This window comes from Podarcis bocagei (assembly GCF_964188305.1).
Source record: "Podarcis bocagei genome assembly, chromosome: 4".
Taxonomy (NCBI): Eukaryota; Metazoa; Chordata; class Lepidosauria; order Squamata; family Lacertidae; genus Podarcis; species Podarcis bocagei.
Genome location: NC_138128.1, coordinates 9,843,385 through 9,866,203, shown reverse-complemented (window position 1 = coordinate 9,866,203; position 22,819 = coordinate 9,843,385). Strand labels below are relative to the sequence as shown.

General features: G+C 44.9%; 1 protein-coding gene across 3 annotated transcripts; it reads right to left on the bottom strand.

Annotated features, from left to right (window-relative positions):
- Positions 1-1,636: 1,636 nt before the first annotated feature.
- Positions 1,637-10,041, bottom strand: EIF4A2 (eukaryotic translation initiation factor 4A2). 3 transcript variants are annotated; one of them, XR_014007065.1, is made up of 12 exons: positions 9,944-10,041; positions 7,918-7,960; positions 7,705-7,837; positions 7,319-7,458; positions 5,723-5,891; positions 5,429-5,538; positions 5,028-5,171; positions 4,572-4,709; positions 4,088-4,177; positions 3,775-3,854; positions 3,085-3,189; positions 2,235-2,443 (listed from the first exon to the last, which is right to left on the bottom strand). XR_014007065.1 is itself a non-coding variant. In XM_081190515.1 (11 exons), the coding sequence occupies exons 1-11, from the start codon at positions 9,970-9,972 to the stop codon at positions 2,299-2,301; spliced, it is 1,221 nt and encodes a 406-aa protein (XP_081046641.1). In that variant the 5' UTR covers positions 9,973-10,041; the 3' UTR covers positions 1,637-2,298. The 3 variants fall into 3 exon arrangements, 1 of the variants encoding a protein (XP_081046641.1); XR_014007066.1 differs by having other exon boundaries at positions 3,089-3,189; XM_081190515.1 differs by lacking the exon at positions 3,085-3,189 and having other exon boundaries at positions 1,637-2,443.
- Positions 10,042-22,819: the final 12,778 nt, after the last annotated feature.

Here is a 22,819-nt window from a genome sequence, read left to right as displayed (position 1 = left end):
GTAGTTGAGCTGAAGGAATAAAAGGCTGCAACCCCCAGTGCATCAGGTAATGGGAGAAAGTACATTCACAGCTGACCTCCCAAATTGCCCAGGAGAGTAAAGCCCTTTGGTTTGGCCCCTTGGTTGTTAGCTGCATCTATATCCCCCTTTTGAGATAATCTAACCATCACTGGCAGCAACCAATGGGGAAGCTGTTCGTTTACATGTGATTTATTTTACTTCACAAATTATGGCAGAAAGCAACAAATTGTAGCATTAGTAGAAGGCTTTATGTAAACTACTGGCCATGACACGAGTGAAAAGCCAGCCCCATGAGACAAGTACAGTGGTACCTCTGGTTATGTACTGAATTCGTTCCGGAGGTCCATTCTTAACCTCAAGCACCACTTTAGCTAATGGGGCCTCCCGCTGCTGTTGTGCCACCGCCACACCATTTTTGTTCTCATCCTGAAGCAAAGTTAACCTGAAGCACTATTTCTGGGTTAGCGGAGTCTGTAACCTGAAGTGTATGTAACCCGAGGTACCACTGTAGCTGATACAACGTGCAGCAAGTATGCTAAAAGTCTGGATTATAAACCCAGGAAACAAACAGAAGGATAGAATATATTTCTTATGTCCCACTGAGCACTTTTCAGTGCTTTTACATACAATTTGGGAACAGGCTTGTTTCTAAGCAAAGGGTTGGTGCTGTGATTCCACTGCAGTGATCTGCATGTTTTTACTAGATCTTAAGGTATCCATTTAACTTACTGGTTTTTGTGAGGCAAAAAGTGCAGGATATAAAGAACTACAAGTTAAATAGCATCAACACCCGTTTAAATCAGTTTATAAATCATCTATGTTAGAAATGAATCTTGCCAGCCACAGTAGCAACAGCTACTGCTATTCTCCTGATGAAAGTAGTAATCCCTCATCTAAGGCACACACACAGAACTCAAAGTTGAGACTGTCAATCAATCACATGGGAAGTTAAGGATTGTGTTGTCAAGAGCTCAGAGTTGGGTGCATTGGTTTAAGTTAAACCCTTAAAATTTGTAAGGTTGTGTGCGATTTATGGCCCAACATAAGAGCTTCCTCAGGAAATCTACCTGCTCCAGTATTTAGAAAGGCTTATTCATTCCTAGTCTAAGTGTCAGCAGATAATACTGTGAAATTATAACACTGACAGAGGCCAGTTTTGATTTTTGTTCCTTTGGGTTGCCGGTTTTTTTTTTTTCTTTTTCTGCAAGCTGGAATCATTTATTTTTATTTGATTTGTAATGTCAGACTAAAGTTTTTCTGTGAGTCTAAGCACAAGTCATATAGCTGGAAAGGACACCAACAGTCCTGAGCTGAAGATGAAACGAGATAAATTGTTGATCTAATGAATGACACAGCACCAATACGCCAAAACCAGATTATAAAGGCCTATCACCACTGAGTAAAAGTTTAACACATCAATTTAGGTAAAAACCATATTTTCTCAAATCTAATGCCCACTTTTTCGCCAAATCACGTTGCAGAAAACAAGGTGCGCATTAGACACTCTGGCACATTAGAGTTGAGTAAATATGATAGTTTCCCAAGGGTAGAATGAAATATTGGTGCATCTAATTGCAAGACTATAGGCACTTATCCAAAGAAACCTGCAGCTCAGTCAAGTGAATATATAAGCATTTTATTGAACATTCAAACTTCATTAAGACATGTGCAAATGGCAATTTTAATGGGTTTAACCCTAACTAAGACAATAGTAATGATTGCTTGCTGGGGTTTAGCAACAGGGTCCAGATCACACTTAACACTAATTAAATACTTTATTCAATAAATACATAGCAAACAAAAATGCATTTTTAATGCTATTATAAAATATTAATCATTTTGAAAGGCCAATTTAGTCTATTATAGAACTATAATATACAATAAAAGTAGGTATGCCAGTTTAACATAATTGGCTGATTTTATGCAGCACTTATACCTTTTAGTCCATAAGTAAATAATTAAATGAAAAAGAACATCTAGCACAACCACTTCTACAGAACTAGGAAATAAATTTCTAATAAAGAAAAAATTTACAGACCCCATGACTTTCCACCCAACCCCAACAGTCTAAAACCCTAAAGAGAAAGCCAAAGGCTCTCCCCACAAAAGCTCACGACAAAATGTCGTTTCGCTTATCAAAAATCTGTATTTCTGATCCGTAATGAGCATTGAGACAAGATTCAATGTATCTCCCAAGAAAGAAGCACAATGCCCGTTGTGGATCGCCTAGTCAGCAACAGCGAGCACTGCATTCCAAAAACATCTCAATCCCAGGGATTAAATGAGGTCAGCCACATTCATTGGCATTTCCTCCACTGTAGTATTGTAGAAAGTCTCAATATCCCGAAGGATCCGCTTGTCCTCCTCAGTGACAAAGTTTATAGCCACACCTTTCCTGCCAAAACGACCACCGCGGCCAATCCTGCACAGAACAGGAAAAAGAGTATGAAGAAGCTACTTTTAAACTCATTTTAAATAGCCTGTTTCCAGGGACAAAAATTGTTTTACGTGGTACTCACTGGCAGATTAATGTTGTCACACATTGTTGCGCTGTACTATAGCACCGTTATTCTTTTGTGCCGAAAGCATATGCAAGATTATTTTACTCTCTTGAGTACTGGCAGATACCAACTAAAGAAAGGTTTTGGCAGCACAGACAAGCCACGTTATACCCAGCAAAACTTAACCTCCCCCACCCCCGCCCCACTTCTGCATAACTCAGGCAAGTTATAAGCTCACTATCGGCTTTTAAACATGGACAGAGCTTGATGTCAGCCTACAAATTACAAACCTTTTTTTTAACCAAAATTTTCCAAATCCAAATCCCTTGAAGCCAAACATTACATTTACTTCCTCAAAGACACAAATTTATTCAGTGGGAAAACTTACCACCACTTTTTGCAGAACCACCAGTTTTTGCAGTATCATTTACAGGGCACACTGGAGATATATAGGTTAAAAACAAAACCCACAACTTCTGCTTTCACCTGACCAAGGTATTAAGAGCTTTTAAGACAAAACATAGCTCACAACAATCATTACAAAAGAAAAGTATATAAATACCAACTCGCTCTTTATTGAAACAGTGTGCCGCTTACGAATCCACGTCCTAAATTACGCCAACGTCGCTTCTGAGCACCATCCCGTCATCAACTGGGCTAGCGACTCCTGTATTTTTTTACATCAAGTAACAAGGTACAATTTACTTTGTTTAGGGGACAAAGCCACTATGAAAGATAGCTAAGCTTAGGGAGATAAACTGAAAGCTATTAGAAGATACACCAGAGAAAGAATCCCACTGTAAGAAGAACCAAAGAGCAGCAGTGAAGGCATTGGCACAAAGAAACTTCCAATAAAGCAACAGAACAAGCTGAAAGAGGCAAAGTACTTACTTCTAGGAAGGAAAACTAATAGCAACTTTGGAAACAACATAAACCTCTGCTTTCCTAATCACAATAAAACAGTAATAGTTCTTTAAAGAACTTTTGCAGACTCAACAACACATGCCACAGAACATTAATTCAGTGGCTCTATCCCGAAAACCAATAATTAATTGCTGAGGTTCCAATACAAACAAGTTTTCCCACTGTTTTGTTTCATTGGCTAACAAAGAAGCTCTGCCCCTCCCATCCTCACAACACTATGTGCACGTACACACACTGTAGTATATGATGCAAGAAAGCAAGACAAGTATTCAGGGTGTGCAGATTCTGAAGAAGCTTCGGAATGGAAATGAGTGGAAAGTCAACTGACCTGTGAATGTAGTTCTCACGATTGGTCGGCAGATCGTAATTTATAACCAACGATACTTGCTGCACGTCAATGCCACGAGCCTACAAACCCAAGCAATAAATTACTATAAACACAAAGAAACTTCCCCCAGGGTCACAGTATACTTATAGCTTTGTTGACCATGTTATAGTGATGAACTACAATAATGCAAGTCCATAGTGGAGCATGGTCTTTACTCTTCCAACAGCTTGAGTAGCTCAGGTTACAAGAACCTGCACCAAACAAAACAGCTTTGGGTAGGTTCGCACAAAAGGCAGGGACCATGGATACTTACCAATAAATCAGTAGTGATCAAGACACGGCTTGAACCTGACCTAAATTCTCTCATGATAACATCTCGCTCCTTCTGGTCCATGTCACCATGCTGTATGGATAAAGAAAGCTTGTTAACCAACTTTTTAAGTATCCAAAGACTTCTCCATTTTAACTTATGGCCTTTTAAATATAAAATATTCAAAACTTTGCTAAACTATTCCTCTGGTAACAGGCACATTTCTTATCTGCAGTAAGCAGGTATACGGGAAAATACAGAGGGGATGAAGAATGTAGCAGGTTTAAACCCCTGAGAATGGAGTTAAGCAAAAGAGGAACCTTCCTTCCAAGGGGTCTAGAAGTCTCTTCCAGTGCTCAAATTTCACCACTCAAGTATGCAATACCATGCCATTAGGACTAGGAATGCCACTTCCCATGACACTGCGCCTTAGTATTTGCTTCTCAATTACCATAGCATGCAATGCATCTTCAGTATCAACACTTACCAGAGCAGAAACAGTGAAGTCTCGTGCATGCATTTTCTCTGTAAGCCAATCTACTTTCCTCCTTGTGTTAAGGAAAATAACAGCCTGCGTAATGGTCAGGGTTTCATACAAATCACAGAGAGTATCAAGCTTCCATTCCTGTAAAGTTAAGGTAATTGTCATGTGCACACAAGGAAGAGAATTGCATGAGGTACACATAAAACTCCGAAGTATAATCTTAAAGGTGACTCGTATTTCTAGACATTAAGTAGTGTTGCACCAAAACTCCAGACTAGGACACTGGACATTAAGAAAGAGGTCCACCCAAGTCTTTTACTGATCCAGTGCATTTGTTCTTCTTCTTGTGTGTACCGTGCTAGCATTACTACAGAAACCAAGGCGTAACCCCAGCTTCTGTGGTTTTAGCACAGTGCTTGTACAAGAAGTGCCCTCAAGATTATTAAACTTTCCCCTTACCTCTCTCTCCACATTAATGTAGAATTGTTTAATACCCTCAAGGGTCAATTCCTCTTTCTTCACAAGAATACGAATAGGATCTCTCATAAACTTTTTGGTCACTTCCAGCACATCCATTGGCATAGTGGCAGACAGCAACACAACCTGAACAGGAAAGGAGTGTTTCTTTTAAGTGGTTTGCTCTTAAATTGCTCAAGAAGCTGGTCAATGAGGAGATAATGTATGAAACCAAGCGTCCCTGTCTGCCGTGGAATCAAAACAGACAAGGATAGAAAAGAGACAATTTTGCTTTGTGCAGGGGGAACGACAATACAGCACTACACAGCTACATTGTAACTTTACCTGCACTAGTACAATGCAGCCAAATTTAATGGCCATTGTTACTGCGATATTGCTTTTACCTGAATGTTTGTGCTCAATTTCTGAAAAATTTCATAGATTTGATCCTTAAATCCCCGGCTCAACATTTCATCTGCTTCATCCAATACAAACATTTTGATCCATTTTGGCGCTAGAACGAAAAGGAAACATTTTGGAAGCATTATAAGGGTTCTTTTAAACTACGCTTTTGATTTCTTCTTCAGCAGGAAAAATCAATGCTAAACCAGTTGAATAGTACACCTATTGAGATATTTTAGTCACTGCTTGTTCAAACACATTCCCACTAAGAGTTTAATTAGTACTTCACTACTTACACAGATAACGCCTGTTTAACATGTCAAACACACGTCCTGGAGTTCCCACCACAATATGGGGAGCTTCTGCTTGCAGCTTCTGCATCTCATTGCGAACATTTGTGCCACCAATGCAAGCATGACAAGTTGCACCCATATAATCGCCAAGAGCCAGAATAACTTTTTGGATCTGAAATAATATGTCTCAATTAGAATGTCATTAAGCAGCGCTCCACTTATTCACCAGCCACAGCTTCCCAATGAATCTATACTGTATGCAGTGACTGACACATGCAACTTGTACTTGATTATTTTACATGCAGCTTGCAATGCCTTTCCTATCCACAAACGTTATCTCCAAAAGAAATGTAATACATCTGCAGCTGTCCTCAGTCAGGTAGTTTACTACAGAGAAGTATTTGTTCTTCTACACTGAGGGGAGCCTTGGTTTTGCAAAGCGATATAAAGTACTCCCAATGTAGAACTGCAGATTAGTTTTGGTTGCACATCGGAACAGAAAATAGCTACCAGTCACCACACATGCAGAAGCATTGTAGTGCCTTTTAAAACTAGGATCTACCTGGGCCACATTGTTTCAGTGTACAACTTACAGTACAACTTTATGGTAGCATTTAAATAAATGACCCTCAGAGATTAGAGGTGAAAACTTGGCAGGTTCTTTACAAATGTCCACCTATCGTTTATCAAACAGCTTGGTATATCCACTTAAGAACTGCAAATTACCAGTTATAGCTTTCTTAACAATGCTATATTTAAAGCAGTTTAACTTAGGCAAAATCATCTAAACTGAAAAGTAACTGATGCTGTGTCAACCCATCCTAGTCTCCTTTCCTTCCCTGAAGCAAGTTATGGATTGCTGTCAATGCTCAATTTCATTTCTAATATGCTGCTGTTCTCCACAAGAAATGATCTAAAATTCAACTCAAAAGTTCACTAGGATCTTCTTGTTGAACTGTATTAACAGCAAATGCATAGGTCCCACCCCCCTCCCCCTAAGTCACTTGGACAATTGTTTCAAATATTTTTAAGTTGTTATGCACTCAGTCAAACTATAAAATTCTCCAGAAGTTCTATGTTGGTCTTATACATTTATTGCAATATTGAATGTTCTATTCAGAAGAACTAGAATTTAATGGAAGTGTGTAGTGCCACAAAAAGCTGTTCAAAACAGAAGATTTAAGAGACTGAAGCACACACAGTACAAATTACATACATACAGAGAAAAATCAACTGATCACATGCGCACTGCAGTTTCCATGTTGCACAACTGCATGCATTTTTTAAGTGTGCCCCCTTTTTTTTACGAAGGCTTAAAATTCAGACTAAAATGTTTTAATATAATGGAGACTTGTGGATATGCCCCTTCATCACTCCTACACAGCTGTTACCCAACTTCATCACAGCTTCAGAGGCCCATTGTCCCAGCTGACTTCTCTCCATGTATTTAAAGGAGAAAAGTTAGTGGGACAGAGGCCTGTTTCCATTTTTATAACCCAGATATAAGAAGTCACCCTGCAAGGAATGTTAACTGTCCTACAGTTGTGAAACCTGAAACCTATGCAACATGTAAGCAGCTTTTAACTACACTATCAATACCTGTTGAGCCAGTTCTCTGGTTGGGGCCAATACTAGTGCTTGGGTCTCCTTGAGATCAATCTCCAACTGTTGCAGGATGGAAATAGCAAATGTGGCTGTCTTGCCAGTACCTGACTGAGCTTGAGCAATCACATCATACCCTAAAAAAAGGATAGATATTTACTGCTCCCACACAACACATCAAGGATTCAGCTTAACTGTTATTTCCTTTTCAAGTGATCAGCAGTTACAAATTATCTCCATTTCAGGTCAGTCCCGAAAGATGGTATACCATCATCTCACTTTACAAGGAAAGATGTGTTTTACTTCCACCCCAAGGCTGGGAACTCAAGCCAAAGAACAGTACTTAGGACCTACCAATAATAAGCACATTACTACTAGCTTACCTTTGATGCATGGAATAATAGCACGCTGCTGAATAGCTGAAGGTTTCTCAAAACCATATGCATAAATGCCCCTGAGGAGGGATTCTTTTAAGTTCATATCATCAAAATTGTCAACAATTTCATTCCAGTTGCTCTGCAAAAGAAAAAAAAAATGTTTTACTTCACTCGTCATCCCTAATGACATTTTAAAGGCACTATCAATGAAATACTAACCTCAATGACGCCATCGGGGTCCATTCCCTCTGGGCCATGGTCTCTGTTTAAATAAAAAAGCCAAAGCTGTCAGCCAAACCAGTAAGTTTCTAACTTCTATGGATGCAGCCAATTAAATACTAATACAAACACTGTGATGCATTACTCCAGAGCACATCTACCAACAATGTTACAGCTGCCATCTCCCAACATAAGTTGGAAATCAACTTTTATTTAGAGCAGATAAACAAATTGGTGACTAAATGAGGGCCAATAATTTAAATTGGTTTACTCTAAGCAACTTATTTGAATATCACCATTATTGAACTGCTCACTGTACTCAAAGTATTTTTAAAAATCATCCTTAAATCAAGGAATGCCATCCCCCCTTTTTTTACACTTAGAACAAAAAAACAGAAAACAAAAGGAAACACAAGGAATGCCATTTCAAAAGAATCAGGGATTTGGTTTTGTTCATTTTCCAAACCCTTCAGTATGTATATTTTGTAAGCATAAAATCGTAAGACCCAGATTAAATTCACTCTCAGAATTCAGGATGAGCACCCACATTTATTGCTTTGTCAGAAATGTACTTGGTGTACTGTGAAATGGAAATTTTTAGACCCAAGACTAACTTGGTAAGTCTTCACTCAACCTACTTTTCCACAAGGTGGTGAGCTCCACCAATATACACTAAAGACTTAATACATTTAAGTCTTCGTGATAATTTCTCAATTTCTATTTAGACCAGAATCAAACACCAGTGGTACTAAGAACTGAAATGTTTGTGTAGTATGATGCTGGCATGGAAATCACATGGCCACACACAGCACGTGCTGCATACAGGCCACCATCAGGAATACAAAGTCATTTATAAACTAAGGAAAATTGGTAGGTGTTTTTGTTTTTCAAAGAAAGCTACAAGCAGATTGCAGTCTACTTCTCACATGTTATCTGCTACCTCAAAAAAATGCTCAGAGGTTGCTTCACTGTTGCAAACAGTTTGTCTCCGCCATTTTAGGTTGAGCAGATCCAGATCACCCCCCATCTACAGCCCCGGCTATAGTAAGTTAAAGTCGTTTTCTATGGAAATTTCACATCAGCAATATGCATTGCATTAAGGAGGGATCTTTTGGGGGGGCATTTTCGCGTTAAAGGGAGACCCTGGCCTACACGTGGAAGAGAGGCTACTCCATTTATCTTCAGTCAGCACAGGTTGCAATGTAAGGAAAGCTGGTTTTGAGAAGCAGCTTCCGCACCTTACAATGCCTGCAAAGCGGTGTGCGAAGAGGGGGAGGGGGCGCTAAGAATGATGAAGGAAGGGCACGAGGCCGCGTTATCAGCAGCGAGACCCGCTCTCAACCCGTGCATTCCTGTCCCCGTCCTTCCCGTGCTCAGCCCTCTCGCCGAAATCTCGCGAGAATCCCGCCCCCGAGCCTCGACTGCGCAAGTCGAGGACACGCCGGGGACTGGCGAGGCCACCGACGGACGAGAACAGCTTGCGAGCCGCACCCCTCCCGACCCTGCCCCCCCCTTTTCGATCGAGGGAAAATGGAATCTTCCGAAGCAGGCGCGCTCGGGGAGGCAGCCTCTTGGACGAAACCACGCGGCCTCCCCGAAAAAGGGGGGGAGGCCCGTCCCCCGATGCGGCGCAGCTGAGACTCGGGGAAAAGGCACCAATCATGAAAGCGAGATGGGGGGGAACCAGCCGTTTCGGGCTGTACTATTCGAGGCATTTACAGAGGGGAGAGCGGGGAAAGGCGGCCCCGTCGCTCCGTGAGAGGAAGATGTCTACTGAGACGTTTTAAGAGCGGGGCCTCGATCTACGGAGCGAGGGGAGGGCGAAGAGGGCGGCAGCCGCAGCGGCCTTCGGAGGCAGCGCGGCGACCATGGCGCGTCCCTCTCCGCGCCCTGCTTGTCCAACGTAACGGCCCTCGAAAGCGCTTCTCCCGTCACTCTCGACGCCTCCGCTTCGAGCCTTAAATAGCCCGACGCCGCCCTTGGCACGCAGGGCCGCGCCTCCGTTTCCCCGCGCGCCACACTTTACCTGCCGTAATCCGCGGAGCCGCCTGACATGTTCCGATAACCACCGCTCTCCTCAACTGAAAAGGCAGCGCCTCCGCTCCGCCGGCTTTATATAGCCTTCCCGCTGGCCGGGACTACTTTTACTCCCCCTTCCTCTTGCTGCGGAGGGATATGGAAAGCAACTTGCGGCACGGCGTGGGAGGGGGGGAGGGAGAGCAAGAGCAAGCCCACCACAGAACCAGCCATTTCCTCCCACCTGCTGGTCCCGAGAAGGACCAGTTGTTTTGTATGTTTTCCCTAACCCCCATTAATGAAGACTAACGAGGATTCTGGCTTTTTCAAGCCGGAAAACGGCGAGACCTTGTGTGGGACTACTTTACGCTGTGAGTCGCGGAGGAATATTGCAGCAGTTGAGGAGACCGACTGCGTCCCGCTTTTCCCCCTCCCCCTCCTCCCGCCACCCCGAGTCTTGTAAACGGGGTTTCCTAGTTCGCCCCTGCCCCGGAGGGGAAGGCGGCTGGGTTGAAATCGTAGTGGGGAGGAGCAATGAAGGAAGGGCGAGAGGGGGGAATTAGTGGCTGCTGCTGCTGCTTCAGGACGGGGGAGAGAATGGGGGAGGGGAGGTTAGTTGTAGGGTAAAGAAGGGGGAGGGGAAACCAGGGAGCGTTGGGCGATAAATGAGGAATACGAGGGAAAGGACGCCAGTGAAATGGGTGTGAGGAAAAAGCGTGAAAGGGGAGACTGTAAAATGGGTGCAAGACGGACGGGCTGAGGGCATCCATGAGGGGAAGTAAGAAATGGAGTGACCCGGAGAGAGGCAGAATCGGAGTCGAGAAGGGGGAAGAGAGGAGAAATAAGGCACCTGAAACAAGATTTTTTATATATATATATATATGTATATCAAGATCAGGCTTGTTTCAGATATATATGTCTTCCTCCATGGAGCTGTAGGTGTGCTACAAGGAGGCCTCCCGTCCAGGCAGAGACGGGACTCAAAGATCTGGCTTGCTTCAGCAAAAGTGGCTGCTTCATGTACCTTATTTCTCCTCTCTTCCCCCTTCTTCACTCCAGTTCTGCCCCTCTTCCAGCCACTCCATCTCTTACTTACTTATATCTATCTATAACCTGATTTCCTTTTTTGTTCCTCTTTCTTATACTTCCCGGGCACCCAGAATCCATTGAACACCACCTGGCCCAGTTTCCACCAGTCGTCTTTGCGTTTATATACCACCCTTATCTTCACAGAAGCTCAAGGTGGTGTTCATGGTTCTCTCCATTTCACTCCCCCCCCCACAACACCCCTGTGAGGTGGGTTAGGATAAGAGATTGTGTCTGGTCCAAGGTCACCCAGTGAGTTCCAGACCCTGCCCGCAGACTGTCTCGCCAGAGTGGTGCATGCTCTAGTTATCTTCCGCTTGGACTACTGCAATGCGCTCTACGTGGGGCTACCTTTGAAGGTGACCCGGAAACTACAATTAATCCAGATTGCGGCAGCTAGACTGGTGACTGGGAGTGGCCGCCGGGACCACATAACACCGGTCCTGAGAGATCTGCATTGGCTCCCAGTACATTTCCAAGCACAATTCAAAGTGTTGGTGCTGACCTTTAAAGCCCTAAACGGCCTCGGTCCAGTATCCCTGAAGGAGCGTCTCCACCCCCATCATTCAGTCCGGACACTGAGGTCCAGCACCGAGGGCCTTCTGGCGGTTCCCTCACTGCGAGAGGTGAGGTTACAGGAAACCAGACAGAGGGCCTTCTCGGTAGTGGCGCCCCGCCCTGTGGAACGCCCTCCCTTCAGATGTGAAGGAGATAAGTAGCTATCTTATCTTTAAAAGACATCCGAAGGCAGCCCTGTTTAGGGAAGTTTTTAATATTTAATGCTGTATTGTTTTTAACACTTGATTGGAAGCCTCCCAGAGTGGCTTGGGAAACTCAGCCAGATGGGCTGGGTATAAATAAATAAATAAATTAATAATAATAATAAAAAAAATAAAAAAAAATAAGTAAATGACAGTTGGAACCTGGAAGGTCCTGATTCATATCTCGCTTGGAGGGCAAGCTCCTTTGGCAACGCTGTTCTTGCTCTGCCTTCCTCGGCTCTCCTGCCTGCAGTAGGGGATTATTCAGGTTGCCTATCTTGCAGGGCTCAGTGGAGCACTTTGAAAACTTGTTTAAAGCAGCATAGAGCACATGCTCTCATAATTCAAAATGATAGCGCTGGGAAAGATTTGTAGCCACTGCCAGCGAAAGTAAAGCAAGGCAATACTGGCCTAAATGGTGCGGCCATGTAAAGCAGTTTAAGGAACACCACTGCAGACAATGGCAACTTAGTATGTAAAATTAGATTGTTCATTAGTATAAGATTGCAGCTTTAAAGCTGATGGGTGTATTGCTTGCTAGAAGCTACTTTATACTAGGCCATACCAGATCATTGATCAGATTGTCTACTTTGGCTGCCAGCAATTCTCCAGAGCCTCAGGCAGAGCTTATTTTCCAGCCCTGTTTCCTCACCCTGTGATGCTCAGCTAGAGGCGTTAGGCACCAAACCTGGCTCATTCTGCATGCATTCCACCACACTTTGGGCCCTTCCTAGTCTTTACAGCTGAATTTATCTGGCAAGCTCGCCACCATTACCGTCCAAATAGACACCGCATACCATTTAGGCCTGATTTTACCCGTTTTTGAAGTAACATAGTTATTCTGGAAAGCTTGCTGCCTCAAAAATAAATGAACCTGGAGTAAACCTGAAGCAGTACGTTAGCTTCGGGTCAGTTGCTGCAATAGCCACATGCTAATGTTGCAATTTCAGTAGCTGTCTGTAAAAGAACAGCTTCAGTCTGCCCACTGTGGTGCTATGATCAGAAAGAGTAGAAGCATCTCCTCAGGCTGTCAGCTGAGCAAACAACTCCAAATAGCTGAAGCTGTCCAAGCAAAATAGTACAAGGGGAAATAGGTTTGAAAGAAAAACACTAAGTTAAGTCCAGGGATTTATGTGGGCCAAGGGGCCAATTGGTCACCAAAATCCAGGGCTCAATATGTTAATTTATTTTTTGTCAAAGGTATACAAATTGTCAAGTATATAAAGGATGACAACCTCTTTGGTGAGATTATGGACCTTAATGCCAATACTATACTGGACAAGGGCTGTTTGTTATTACTGTTTGGACTGCAGGAGGACTTTTTAAAAACAAAAAACTAGCCTAGTCCTTGAGTTGGGGTGTGGAACCATCTCAAAGAAGCATGTCATTCACCCAAGTAATTCTGTGGCAAGCTAGCAGGAGAAATTTCAGATAGGATCTCACAAAGAGAAACACGAAAAATAATAATCTTATATTGCTCTGCCCTCATAAAATATGTTAGGAAGATGGCCTTCCGTTCTAGAGGAGAAGAGCTTTCTCCAACATTTTGGTACTGTCTTTCAATGCCCAGCATACAGAGATCATAGAATTACAAAACTGTAGAATTGGAAGGGACCCCAAGGGTCATCTATTCCAACCCCTTGCAATGCAGGAATCTTTTGCTCAATGTGGGGCTTGAACCCACAACCCTGAGACTGAGAGTGCCATACTCTACCGACTTACATCTTGAATGGGAAAGTGATGCACAGTGGTCAATGGGAGGAAATGTGCACATGTTTGAGTGCAGAGTTTGCCCTTCAGGCTGCACAGAGATAGACTAAGGGAGCTGAAGCAGGTGATAGCTGCTGATAAACTTCTGAAATTGTGTTGCATTAACATTTCATTTACAGTGCACTGCATTTCATTTCACATACAACACTTGGTGAAAGCCAGAATGTAACGGGAATGGTTTCTTCACAAGGAAGATTATTTATCCTGTATTCTTAGCTGCTTAGAAAAATTCTCAGAGTTTCAATAACAGCTTGCAATGTGGCTTGAGAGAATTGCTATTCAGTTGGGAGGAAAGGAAGAGGCTCCATTGCATGCCTAAGGCTGTTATTGCGCTCTCTGAATAATACCTAAAACCTACAAGCTCAGAAATTGATCTTATACAGGTTACCAGTTTCTAGTTCCTCATTCCAAAATGCACACTTCACTGCCGTGTCTTTCCTCCCACAAGAGTTCCAAATGCAACCCTATCCTACAATGGAGGGGGTCCCAGCATTACACCCAGTGTGGTGTAGTGGTTAAGAGCGGTAGTCTCGTAATCTGGGGAACCAGGTTCGCGTCTCCGCTCCTCCACATGCAGCTGCTGGGTGACCTTGGGCCAGTCACACTTCCTTGAAGTCTCTCAGCCCCACTCACCTCACAGAGTGTTTGTTGTGGGGGAGGAAGGGAAAGGAGAACGTTAGCTGCTTTGAGACTCCTTAAAGGGAGTGAAAGGCGGGATATCAAATCCAAACACCCCAAGAAGGTATTGCTTCCTCCACAGGTGAGGCTTAGGATCCAAGGAAACATCAGCCATCATGCCATGCCTCCTGCCTTTCTGCTTCCCTGTCACATAACTCCTGCCCCAAGCTTCTAGCTCATACCACTTTATCTTTGGAGTGAAAGACCCCACTTATTTTGCTGAGTTCCCTCTGGTTTTTGTGTTGTCCTAATGGCCAGTCCCCAGGCTATCGCCTCACATAGGAGGCCAGCCTGGCTTAATTATCATTTAACACATGCTGATTCCAGAGGATTAGCATGGTCTAGCACACAGCTTAATACACAAGGGTCTGGCCTACAACACATGCTCAAATGGTGACCATATTTTTATTCCCCTTGTTTAGGAAAGGCATTGTGATCTGGACCAAAAACCCCAAAACTGGTCCAGGGTGCCTGATACAGACCCATCTCTATCCAGTTCTCAAAGGCTTCAACCTGGGAATGCAGCTCATCTAAGAGAAGGAAAACTCTCCACTACTGTCCCTAAGACAGTTGGATGGCGCCTTGTACGCCTCCTGGCAACTCCTGCAGCCAAGCTGGTGCCAAATGTATTGCTCTGCTTTCGTTCAGACCACATCAGTGAGGCCCAGAGTGGGGTCTTGTCGTCTGGGTAGCCCAGGACCTCCATACACGCTGCTCAGGCTTTCGCCCTGAGATGACTTCACCCCCAGAGGTGCACTCCATTGTGTCTCGAGATAGATGGATGCCAACAAGTGTTACAGCTTTAACAACGGCGTTTACTTTATATAATCTAAAACAAATGTTAGTTTTCCTAGGGAAGAATAAGGCGAGCATCCTGAGAGAAGAAAAAAAAGAATAAGCAAATTTTGCAGTTTTGTGGAAACTATTTGCCGTAGAAAGGCGCACTGGAACCGTGTCTTTTTAATATTACAGCGTGCAAGCAAGCAATTCCTTTGCATGCTAATGGCAGCGCATAAACATGAACAGAGGGAACTGCTGCCTCAGAAGTGCTGTTGCCATAGCGCTGCTTCGGAAAGGGGAAAAAATCATCTCAGCCTGGAGTTCTTCCCCTGGGGAAGCCACATAAGATGAGGGCACAATGAAAACTCCGAGGCAGCAGCAGCAGCGAGGAGTTGAGAGAGAAACAAAATCTACGACCTCGCTGCTGCCTAAAAAAGGGAAACGGCATGTTAGAGAAAAGGAACTGATGACCAACAGATTCTTTTTTAGTTCAGCTGCACAGGGCTGCAAAGAATTTTGAGCAAGCAAGTTGGGTAGCACTCCTCTTTGCCGACGAAACACCGCAATTAAGGAACGAGCCACTTTTGTGAAAATTTCCAGAAGCTCTTTGCTGCTGTGGGAGCTGTCTTGTTGGCACCGCTGTTGCAGAAGCTCCGCTGGTCAGAGGGCAACTGAAACTTGAAAGCTATTCAAGTACAGCGTGTCTGGCCGGCAGCGAGGAGAACGAGAAAGGACTGCTAAATATACCTGGGTTGACTTCACTGGGCAAAAGCTCAGACTTGCGCAGGACTTGGGGAGAATTTGTTCATGTCTGCCAATACTCGGAGTCACCCTTTACGCCACCTGATATGGGTCAAGGGGGAACATGCAACCACAAGAAGAGCCCTGCTGGGTCAGAATCAAAGTCCCGTCTACTGAGGCATATTTACAGCCATCGTTTGCACCACGAAACATTTTGATGTGCTGCCTCCCCAAATACTTTCCACTGCAGTTGGAGAAAGCAGTGAAATCTTGCAAGCAGAATGAGGCCAGAACGCTGTGGGGAGAGCGAAAACGTCATATGCAATCCTATATCTCTTCAGGTGGCATTCTGTGTATTTCTGCCTGTCGTATTTTGATGAAAATCCTGTGCAGGAAAATGCGAGTCATCTCCACAAACACAGACAGAAGCTTACAGTGCCTTTTTTTTTTTTTTTTGGCTGTTGCTGAAATCTCCAGAGCCGCTTATCCCTGACCTCCCCTCCACCCGGCCGCCCTGCACACTGCAGTTCTCTCTTTTTGTCACTTTTGCAATGTTTTTGACACTAGCTTAGCTCTGCATCTACCGCTTCCTGGCAGTGATGTGCTGGCAATTGGGAGAGAAATAAGAAAGCAGTTTTTTTTCTTCAAACTTTAAAATTCCAGGCATCTCTTTCCACATCACTATGCCTGCCATGGGATCCCTGCGAATTCTAGAGACTTCTGGGGCAAGTCCTGGATGAGGGGCATGCCCCATTCACAAAGGGTGTTTTCCTGGCCTCGAGCGTTGTGGCTTCCTTAAGTTAGCAGAGTGTGTTGCCTGATCATCTCCCCATGGCTGTACATTGCAGAGGAAGATTACGTGTCAAGACCCCGCAGTCACCCCCTCTGTGCTGGTCCAGGGGCGCGGGGGGGGGGGTTACCATGCGGTGTGGTCCGTGTCCGGTCCGAGGCTGAAGCAGGGTCCAAGGCAGGGAGTCGGGCATGGTCAGGAACAGGGTGCTGGCAGGAACAGGTAACCAACGATGTTGCTCCCGCAACCTGGAACTGGGCGGGCTGGCCTTTATCTCCTCTGAGGCATAGGGCGGCCCCGGCCTACAGGTGACTCGCCTCTCCTGGCCTGGAGGCGAGCACTCCTCCTGCGAGAACTTAGTTCCCTCTGCCTCTCTGCCCTGAACCTCTGCAGCTCAGGAGAGACTGGAGGGTTATTGGACCCAGAGGCAACCTCACCTTCCCCTGACAGGGCTGGGAGAGGAGCACCTGCAGGCGATGGGTCCTTGATCACCTGCGGAGCCAGAGCGGATTCTGCTGCTGTCTGCTCCTGAGAATCCGGCACAGGTGAGGGCCCTTCAGGTTCAAGCCCCTGCCCTGGCTCACCCGGCCCTGGAGGCGGGGTCTCCTGTGCAGGCTGGGATTCCTCAGGTTCAGCCTCTGAATCAGATTCCCAGGCCATCACGCCCTCGTTGGGAAATAACTCACACAAGGACACAAATATTAGGTTAATGTTATTGGGCAAATTTGGCCACAACTTTATTGAATTACAGAATGTGAGTGGTATTGGCTTAGGCATTGATTGGACCCGACTATATCTGACTCCTGCCCGATGTGCAGGAAATCGGTAAGGGAAAACCACCAGTAGGGGGAACCCTGTCGATGCAGACCAACTCAAGCTCCCCTTGGTGTTCCTGTTGGGGTCGTGTCATGGCCCTAGCCCCCGACCTGGGCTTCGGACAAGATCAACACCCCTGGATTCCTTTAATGGAATACCCTTAAGCTTGGAGGGGCAGGTGATGGCCACACCTCACGTCCCCCACACAAGGTCAAACAATACCTAACCGCAACCCTAACAAAGTTGTGACGATTGCTGCGAAGTAGGCGAAAACCAAGTGGCCAGTGCCAATTTGCCAAGTGGAAAAATTCCTACCAGGCCCCTCAACGGCGACCAACCAAGGTCCATAGCAAGGCCAGTGCCTAAACCTTTCAAAATAGGAAGGGAGGGCGGGTGATTGAGGAAGCGAGCCAAAGAGGAAGCCCTCCGGACTCGCTCCTCTGTTTAAACAGACCCGGATATACACCCCGGCCAGCGGATTGGCTGGCCGGGCTCTGATGTGCCCGGGATCCCCCGGGCAATGGGGGACAAAGTCCCCCACTCCTGGTGGAGAGTGGGTGGCCACGCGGTCCACCGTAACTTCTCCCCACTGGGAAGTGGAGCGGATTTATGGGAAGGGGGCAGAACTCAGGAGCATAGCAAACTGCCTTCTGTATGCCAAAAAACCCCCAGGCAACGTCATGTCAATGTGGCATTTCTGTCCGCCATCATGATTCAAAATGGCACCTGGCAACCAAACATTGATGCAGACCACTGCCCCCCGCCCATTGGAAACCCTTGTACCAAGCTGATATCTGGAGAGGTGGCTGGACCTGTGCCAAAAAATGGGCAAGGCCACGCCAAAGTCGCATTTGGGCTGCCATCATGATTCAAAATGGCTCCCAGCATCCAAAAATCAACAAAGATTGCCGCCCCCACCTCAGGAACCCTCTTGCTGAGTTTGGTGGTGATATTTCGACAGAGAACAAATGGAAGCTCCTGTAGCCAAGCCGTGGAAGCCCCGTCGGATGTTTGGCTTCCAAAAACAGTTCACAAACCGGAACAGACACTTCCGAGTTTGCGATGTCTGGGAGCCAAAATGTTCGGGAACTATGCTGTTCAAAAACCAAGGTACGACTGTACTTGGTGTAAGACAGCTTCTTATGTTCCTCTATTCTGTTAGGATAGGTGAAGTTAGCTATGCTAATCTCTCCTGGCAAGCTCTTGTCTGTTTATTGCCCTTAACTAATCAAAACCAAGTTACTAGATCTCAAGCTTTCTTGGAAGCCAGCCCTTTCCCTTAATCTCAGATGTGTTGGAGGCCTTTGCAACAGGGTGAAAGGAGCTACCCTGCTTATACTCAGAGGCACACTTTTAATTATTAAATCAGATGCTCAACAACTCAAGCTTTGCTGAACCAGATTTCTTTTCTTTTGCTGTTTTCTAGTTTGCAATTATTCTTCCAAACCAAGTCCCCGCCCCCAGCCTGTTTACTGTGGCAGATGTTCCCATTCCTTTGCGAAGGAAGACCCTATAATCCTTGAAAGGCTGAGCGCCGTCTCCGACATTCAGCAAAGCATTTAATGCAGCCTAGTCTGTGTCCCTTGAATAGTTCTTGAATAGCAACTTGAAAAGGGGAGTGTGTGTGTGAGAGAGAAAAATTGTCCTCATTGGGCAGTGTGAGCCAAAAAGATGCCCTCTATTCCTCATCCTTAAATGGCCTTGTCAGCTCACTGTCTCCATTTTCTGCATTGCCCAAGTGGTTTTGCTTTTTCTAGGCTGGAATTGTCTTTGACAGATAAGTTTTCTTGGGGTCGGACAGGGAGTCAATTTTGGGGGAGGCAGGGAATGCTTGGGGGAGTTGTTTTGTTCATGTCTTTAACCCGTGCCCTCTTGCAGGAAAGAATCTGTTTGGAATGTTTTTAAATTGTTATTTTGCAGGGGGCTTTTATAAGGCTGTTCAGAAGCACCGGAATGCATTTTGTAGCAGGAGCTGACACTTAAGCAATCAGAATAGCCTGCTTAATAGCAGTTGAAACGATGGCCTTGCAACTCATAGAATAGCAACCCCTCTCTCTTTCTCTCTGTGTGTATCTTACCTTCCTCTAGGATTAATTAATTTGGAGCAATGAACAAGCCCATTTGTACTTCAGTTGAAAGGGTGGGAAAATGCAGCCTTTCATCACCCTGACTGTGAGGGTGATGGGCTCTGCAAATTAAAAGGGTAACTAATTTGGTGTTAAGTAATCTTGTATGCCCACTTTGAGGACTTGGCTATTCAAATCAGGAGCTGAGGCACAAGGCAGTAGTCAAGAGGAAAGCGTAAGTCAGTTGAGAAGCAAGCCTAAAGTCTGCTTTTATTGCTGCTTTTTAAATGAATATTTTGTACCATTTTATGTAAACTGCTTAGAGACTTTTTAAAAAGTAAGTAGTATGTAAATCTTGGAGAAATAAAGGTCAGGTCCAGTGAACAAGATCTTTTCAGCACAAGCAGAGACCTTTGTTGTTTTCCAGGCCTTTTAACTGAGGTAATTTAGTCTTTTAATTCTTAAATCTGTTTTTTTTTTAAGGTGGAGGCAGTGAGTTCTATTTTATCATATTTATGTGATCCCCATCTTTTTCATTGTTTTATGTTTTCCTTTGTATTTCAGTGGGTTTTTAAGGAGCTTATTTTACTTATTTATTGCAACCTGTCCAGAGAACCTTCTGTTATGGGTTGGTGTACAAACCACAGACTTGTAGAGTTGGAAAGGACCACGAGGGTCATCTAGTCCAACCCCCTGCCATGAAGGAATATTTTGCACGATGTGGGTCTCGAACTAACGTCCCTGAGATTAAGCGTCTTATGCTCTACCTACTGAGCCAACCCAGCAATGTCAAAATAAAGTCAGATAGCCGTCCGCCCTGCATTCCAGAGGACAGCTTGCTATTTGACGGGCTTTCTGGTTCAAGTACACTTTAGAGATCCAGAAGAAGGGAGAGCAGGGTGGCATGGGGGAGGGGCTTGAAGTTGTCAATCAAATGGAAGCACCTGGGTAGCACACTGAGCAGATGCACTCAGGTCACTTGGTTACAGGCTTCCCCCATTATGGAGAGATGTATTTCTGTTTAAATTTCAGCAACTCTAAATGTGCATCCAGACATATAAATTGGCGCATGCAAATGTTATGCAGATCTGTGCTCTGTTTTTCGATGCTGCATATTTCCTCTCTCTTTTTTTGCCAATGGATATTTCTCCCCCAAAATGGAGCAACAGTCCCTCCTCCTATTTCCTCCAAGCTCTTTTAAAGATCCAAAGGCTGTTAACTTGCTGTGACGTTCTGAAGCAGAGCTTAGGCTTCGGATGGCATCTCCATCTCCCCTTGTTTACAGGAGACAATTTTGCTGCTGCGGGACCTTTTGTCGGGTTTCCATTTCATAAAACGGCTTGCAGGTCAGGAATTTGATGCTTTGTCAATAACTGGCAGGGCCAGCACTTGATGGGAAGTGCTGGGAAGCTACAGAGTCACAGAGGTGGCGGTGTACCATTTTGCTTTTTCCAATTCTCCATCTCTGGCTGCTTACACATCATAAGTTTAAAGCACCCTCCCAATTTTTCCCCCCTGGGAGCTGTAGTTTGGTGAAGGTGCTGGGCATTGTACATTTGTAAGGGGTAAACGACAGTTTGAAGGATTCCTCTGTGTGCGCGCTTTATCAATCAATCAATCAATCAATCAATCAATCAATGTTTTTTACAGAAAACAGCCAGCATATTTAAACCAGAATTTCTGCATAATTCTCTACATAAACAACAAAAATGATCAATCTGGGGTTTAACAACCAGTATACTAATTAAGTGTACTTAAAATACATACATGGGACACGGGTGGTGCTGTGGTCTAAACAACTTAGCCTAGGGCTTGCTGATCGGAAGGTTGGTGGTTTGAATCCCCGCGATGGGGTGAGCTCCCATTGCTTGGTCCCTGCTCCTGTCAACCTAGCAGTTTGAAAGCACATCAAAGTGCAAGTAGATAAATAGGTACCACGCCGGCGGGAAGGTAAACGGCGTTTCTGTGTGCTGCTCTGGTTTGCCAGAAGCGGCTTAGTCCTGCTGGCGACATGACCTGGAAAATCTGTCTGCGGACAAACGTCGGCTCCCTCGGCCAGTAAAGCGAGATGAGCGCTGCAACCCCAGAATCATTCGTGACTGGACTTAACTGTTAGGGGTCCTTTATCTTTACCTTTAAAATACATAGAGGAATAAAACACCATACAAGTTTAAAAGATCAAGAGATTTAGCTAAGAACTGTAGCAGTTCGTGACGATTTATGTAGCTGTTTAATCTTTTGCTTTCTTTGACTTATGGCTATTGCACAAAATCTTGCTACATTTCTAGTAACATATGAATTCCAGTCAGACAAGAGGTATTTTAAATAGTATAACTCTATTCTCACTGGCACTTTTCGTACCAGCGGAGTTATGAGGGAGGCTCTGGAATCTGAATGAAATCTACAATGAAAGAGAACACGGCCCACTGTTTCTATTTGACTACTCTGACATGGACAGCTCCGCTCACTGTGAGGAATTTTTCTGTATCTCCCTTCCAGTAGAGCAGATGGCATGACATTAAATTCGGCTTGCGTAAAAATGCCTTTCTAAATTTGTGGATAGTCAAATTTGTCCAATATTTGGGAATTGCCGGCGCCAATCTGTTTGTCCTGGGCACGGGATATGAATCAGCTTGGTCTAAGTGGTTTTGTAATTTGATCTCTCTGAAATGTTCATTTTTGCTTTATCGTATCCTTGGGGTGGGATATTGTTGCTGGAGAAACCCAACTTTAATAATTTGGTATTTAGATGGTTTCCCCCACCCCACTTGGAGAAAAAAGAATCAGTCAATGTGAGGGGAGCCAGTCTCATAGGCATATGCATCACTTTCAACCAAAAGTGGAACCTATGCAACCATATTTGAGATTCTATTGAAATTAGGCCTACTTCCAGTCACATTATTGCAGGAACGTGGTTTAAATGTATGGAGGTCTGTTTTGTTTTGTTTGTTTATTGCATTTCTGAATCGTCCTCCTGCCCCAAAGGAGCTGAATTCTCCACCGAGGGCTCATCTACAATTCTGTTTTTCCTTTGCTTAGAAAGCACAGTTCAAGCAGTTTTCTACTTGCTGTTTGCTCCAATTGAGGACTAGGAGAAAGCTGCAGCACATGGGGACGTCTGGACAGTGACATAGCTAGTTGCTCAGGTGCGCAGGAGGCGCACGCGCCCTGCAGCCGGGGGTGGAGCGAGCCGCCCATGGGGGAAGGGCGAGCCAAGGCAGGGTGTGCTTCCTGGAGCCTCTCCGCAGCCTCCCTCTCAGCTGTAGGGTGGTTGAGGCAGTGGGCAGACTCAAGCCCCATGCTGCTCAAAAATGCAGTGCAGAGCTTGCAGGCAGTCTGCCCACCGCCTTCCCCTCAGGAGAGATGTGTGGCTCAGGCACGCTGCAGTCCCCGTGGTG

Bases quoted from the DNA above. Each gene is read 5' to 3' on its own strand.
- EIF4A2 (XM_081190515.1), bottom strand. From the start codon at position 9,972: ATGTCAGGCGGCTCCGCGGATTACGGCAG. The intron at 7,838-7,917 runs GTTAGTATTTCA...TTTCTTTTGCAG, and splicing joins ACCCCGATGGCGTCATTGAG to AGCAACTGGAATGAAATTGT. The intron at 2,444-3,774 runs GTCAGTTGACTT...TGTTCTGTGCAG, and splicing joins CGTGAGAACTACATTCACAG to GATTGGCCGCGGTGGTCGTT.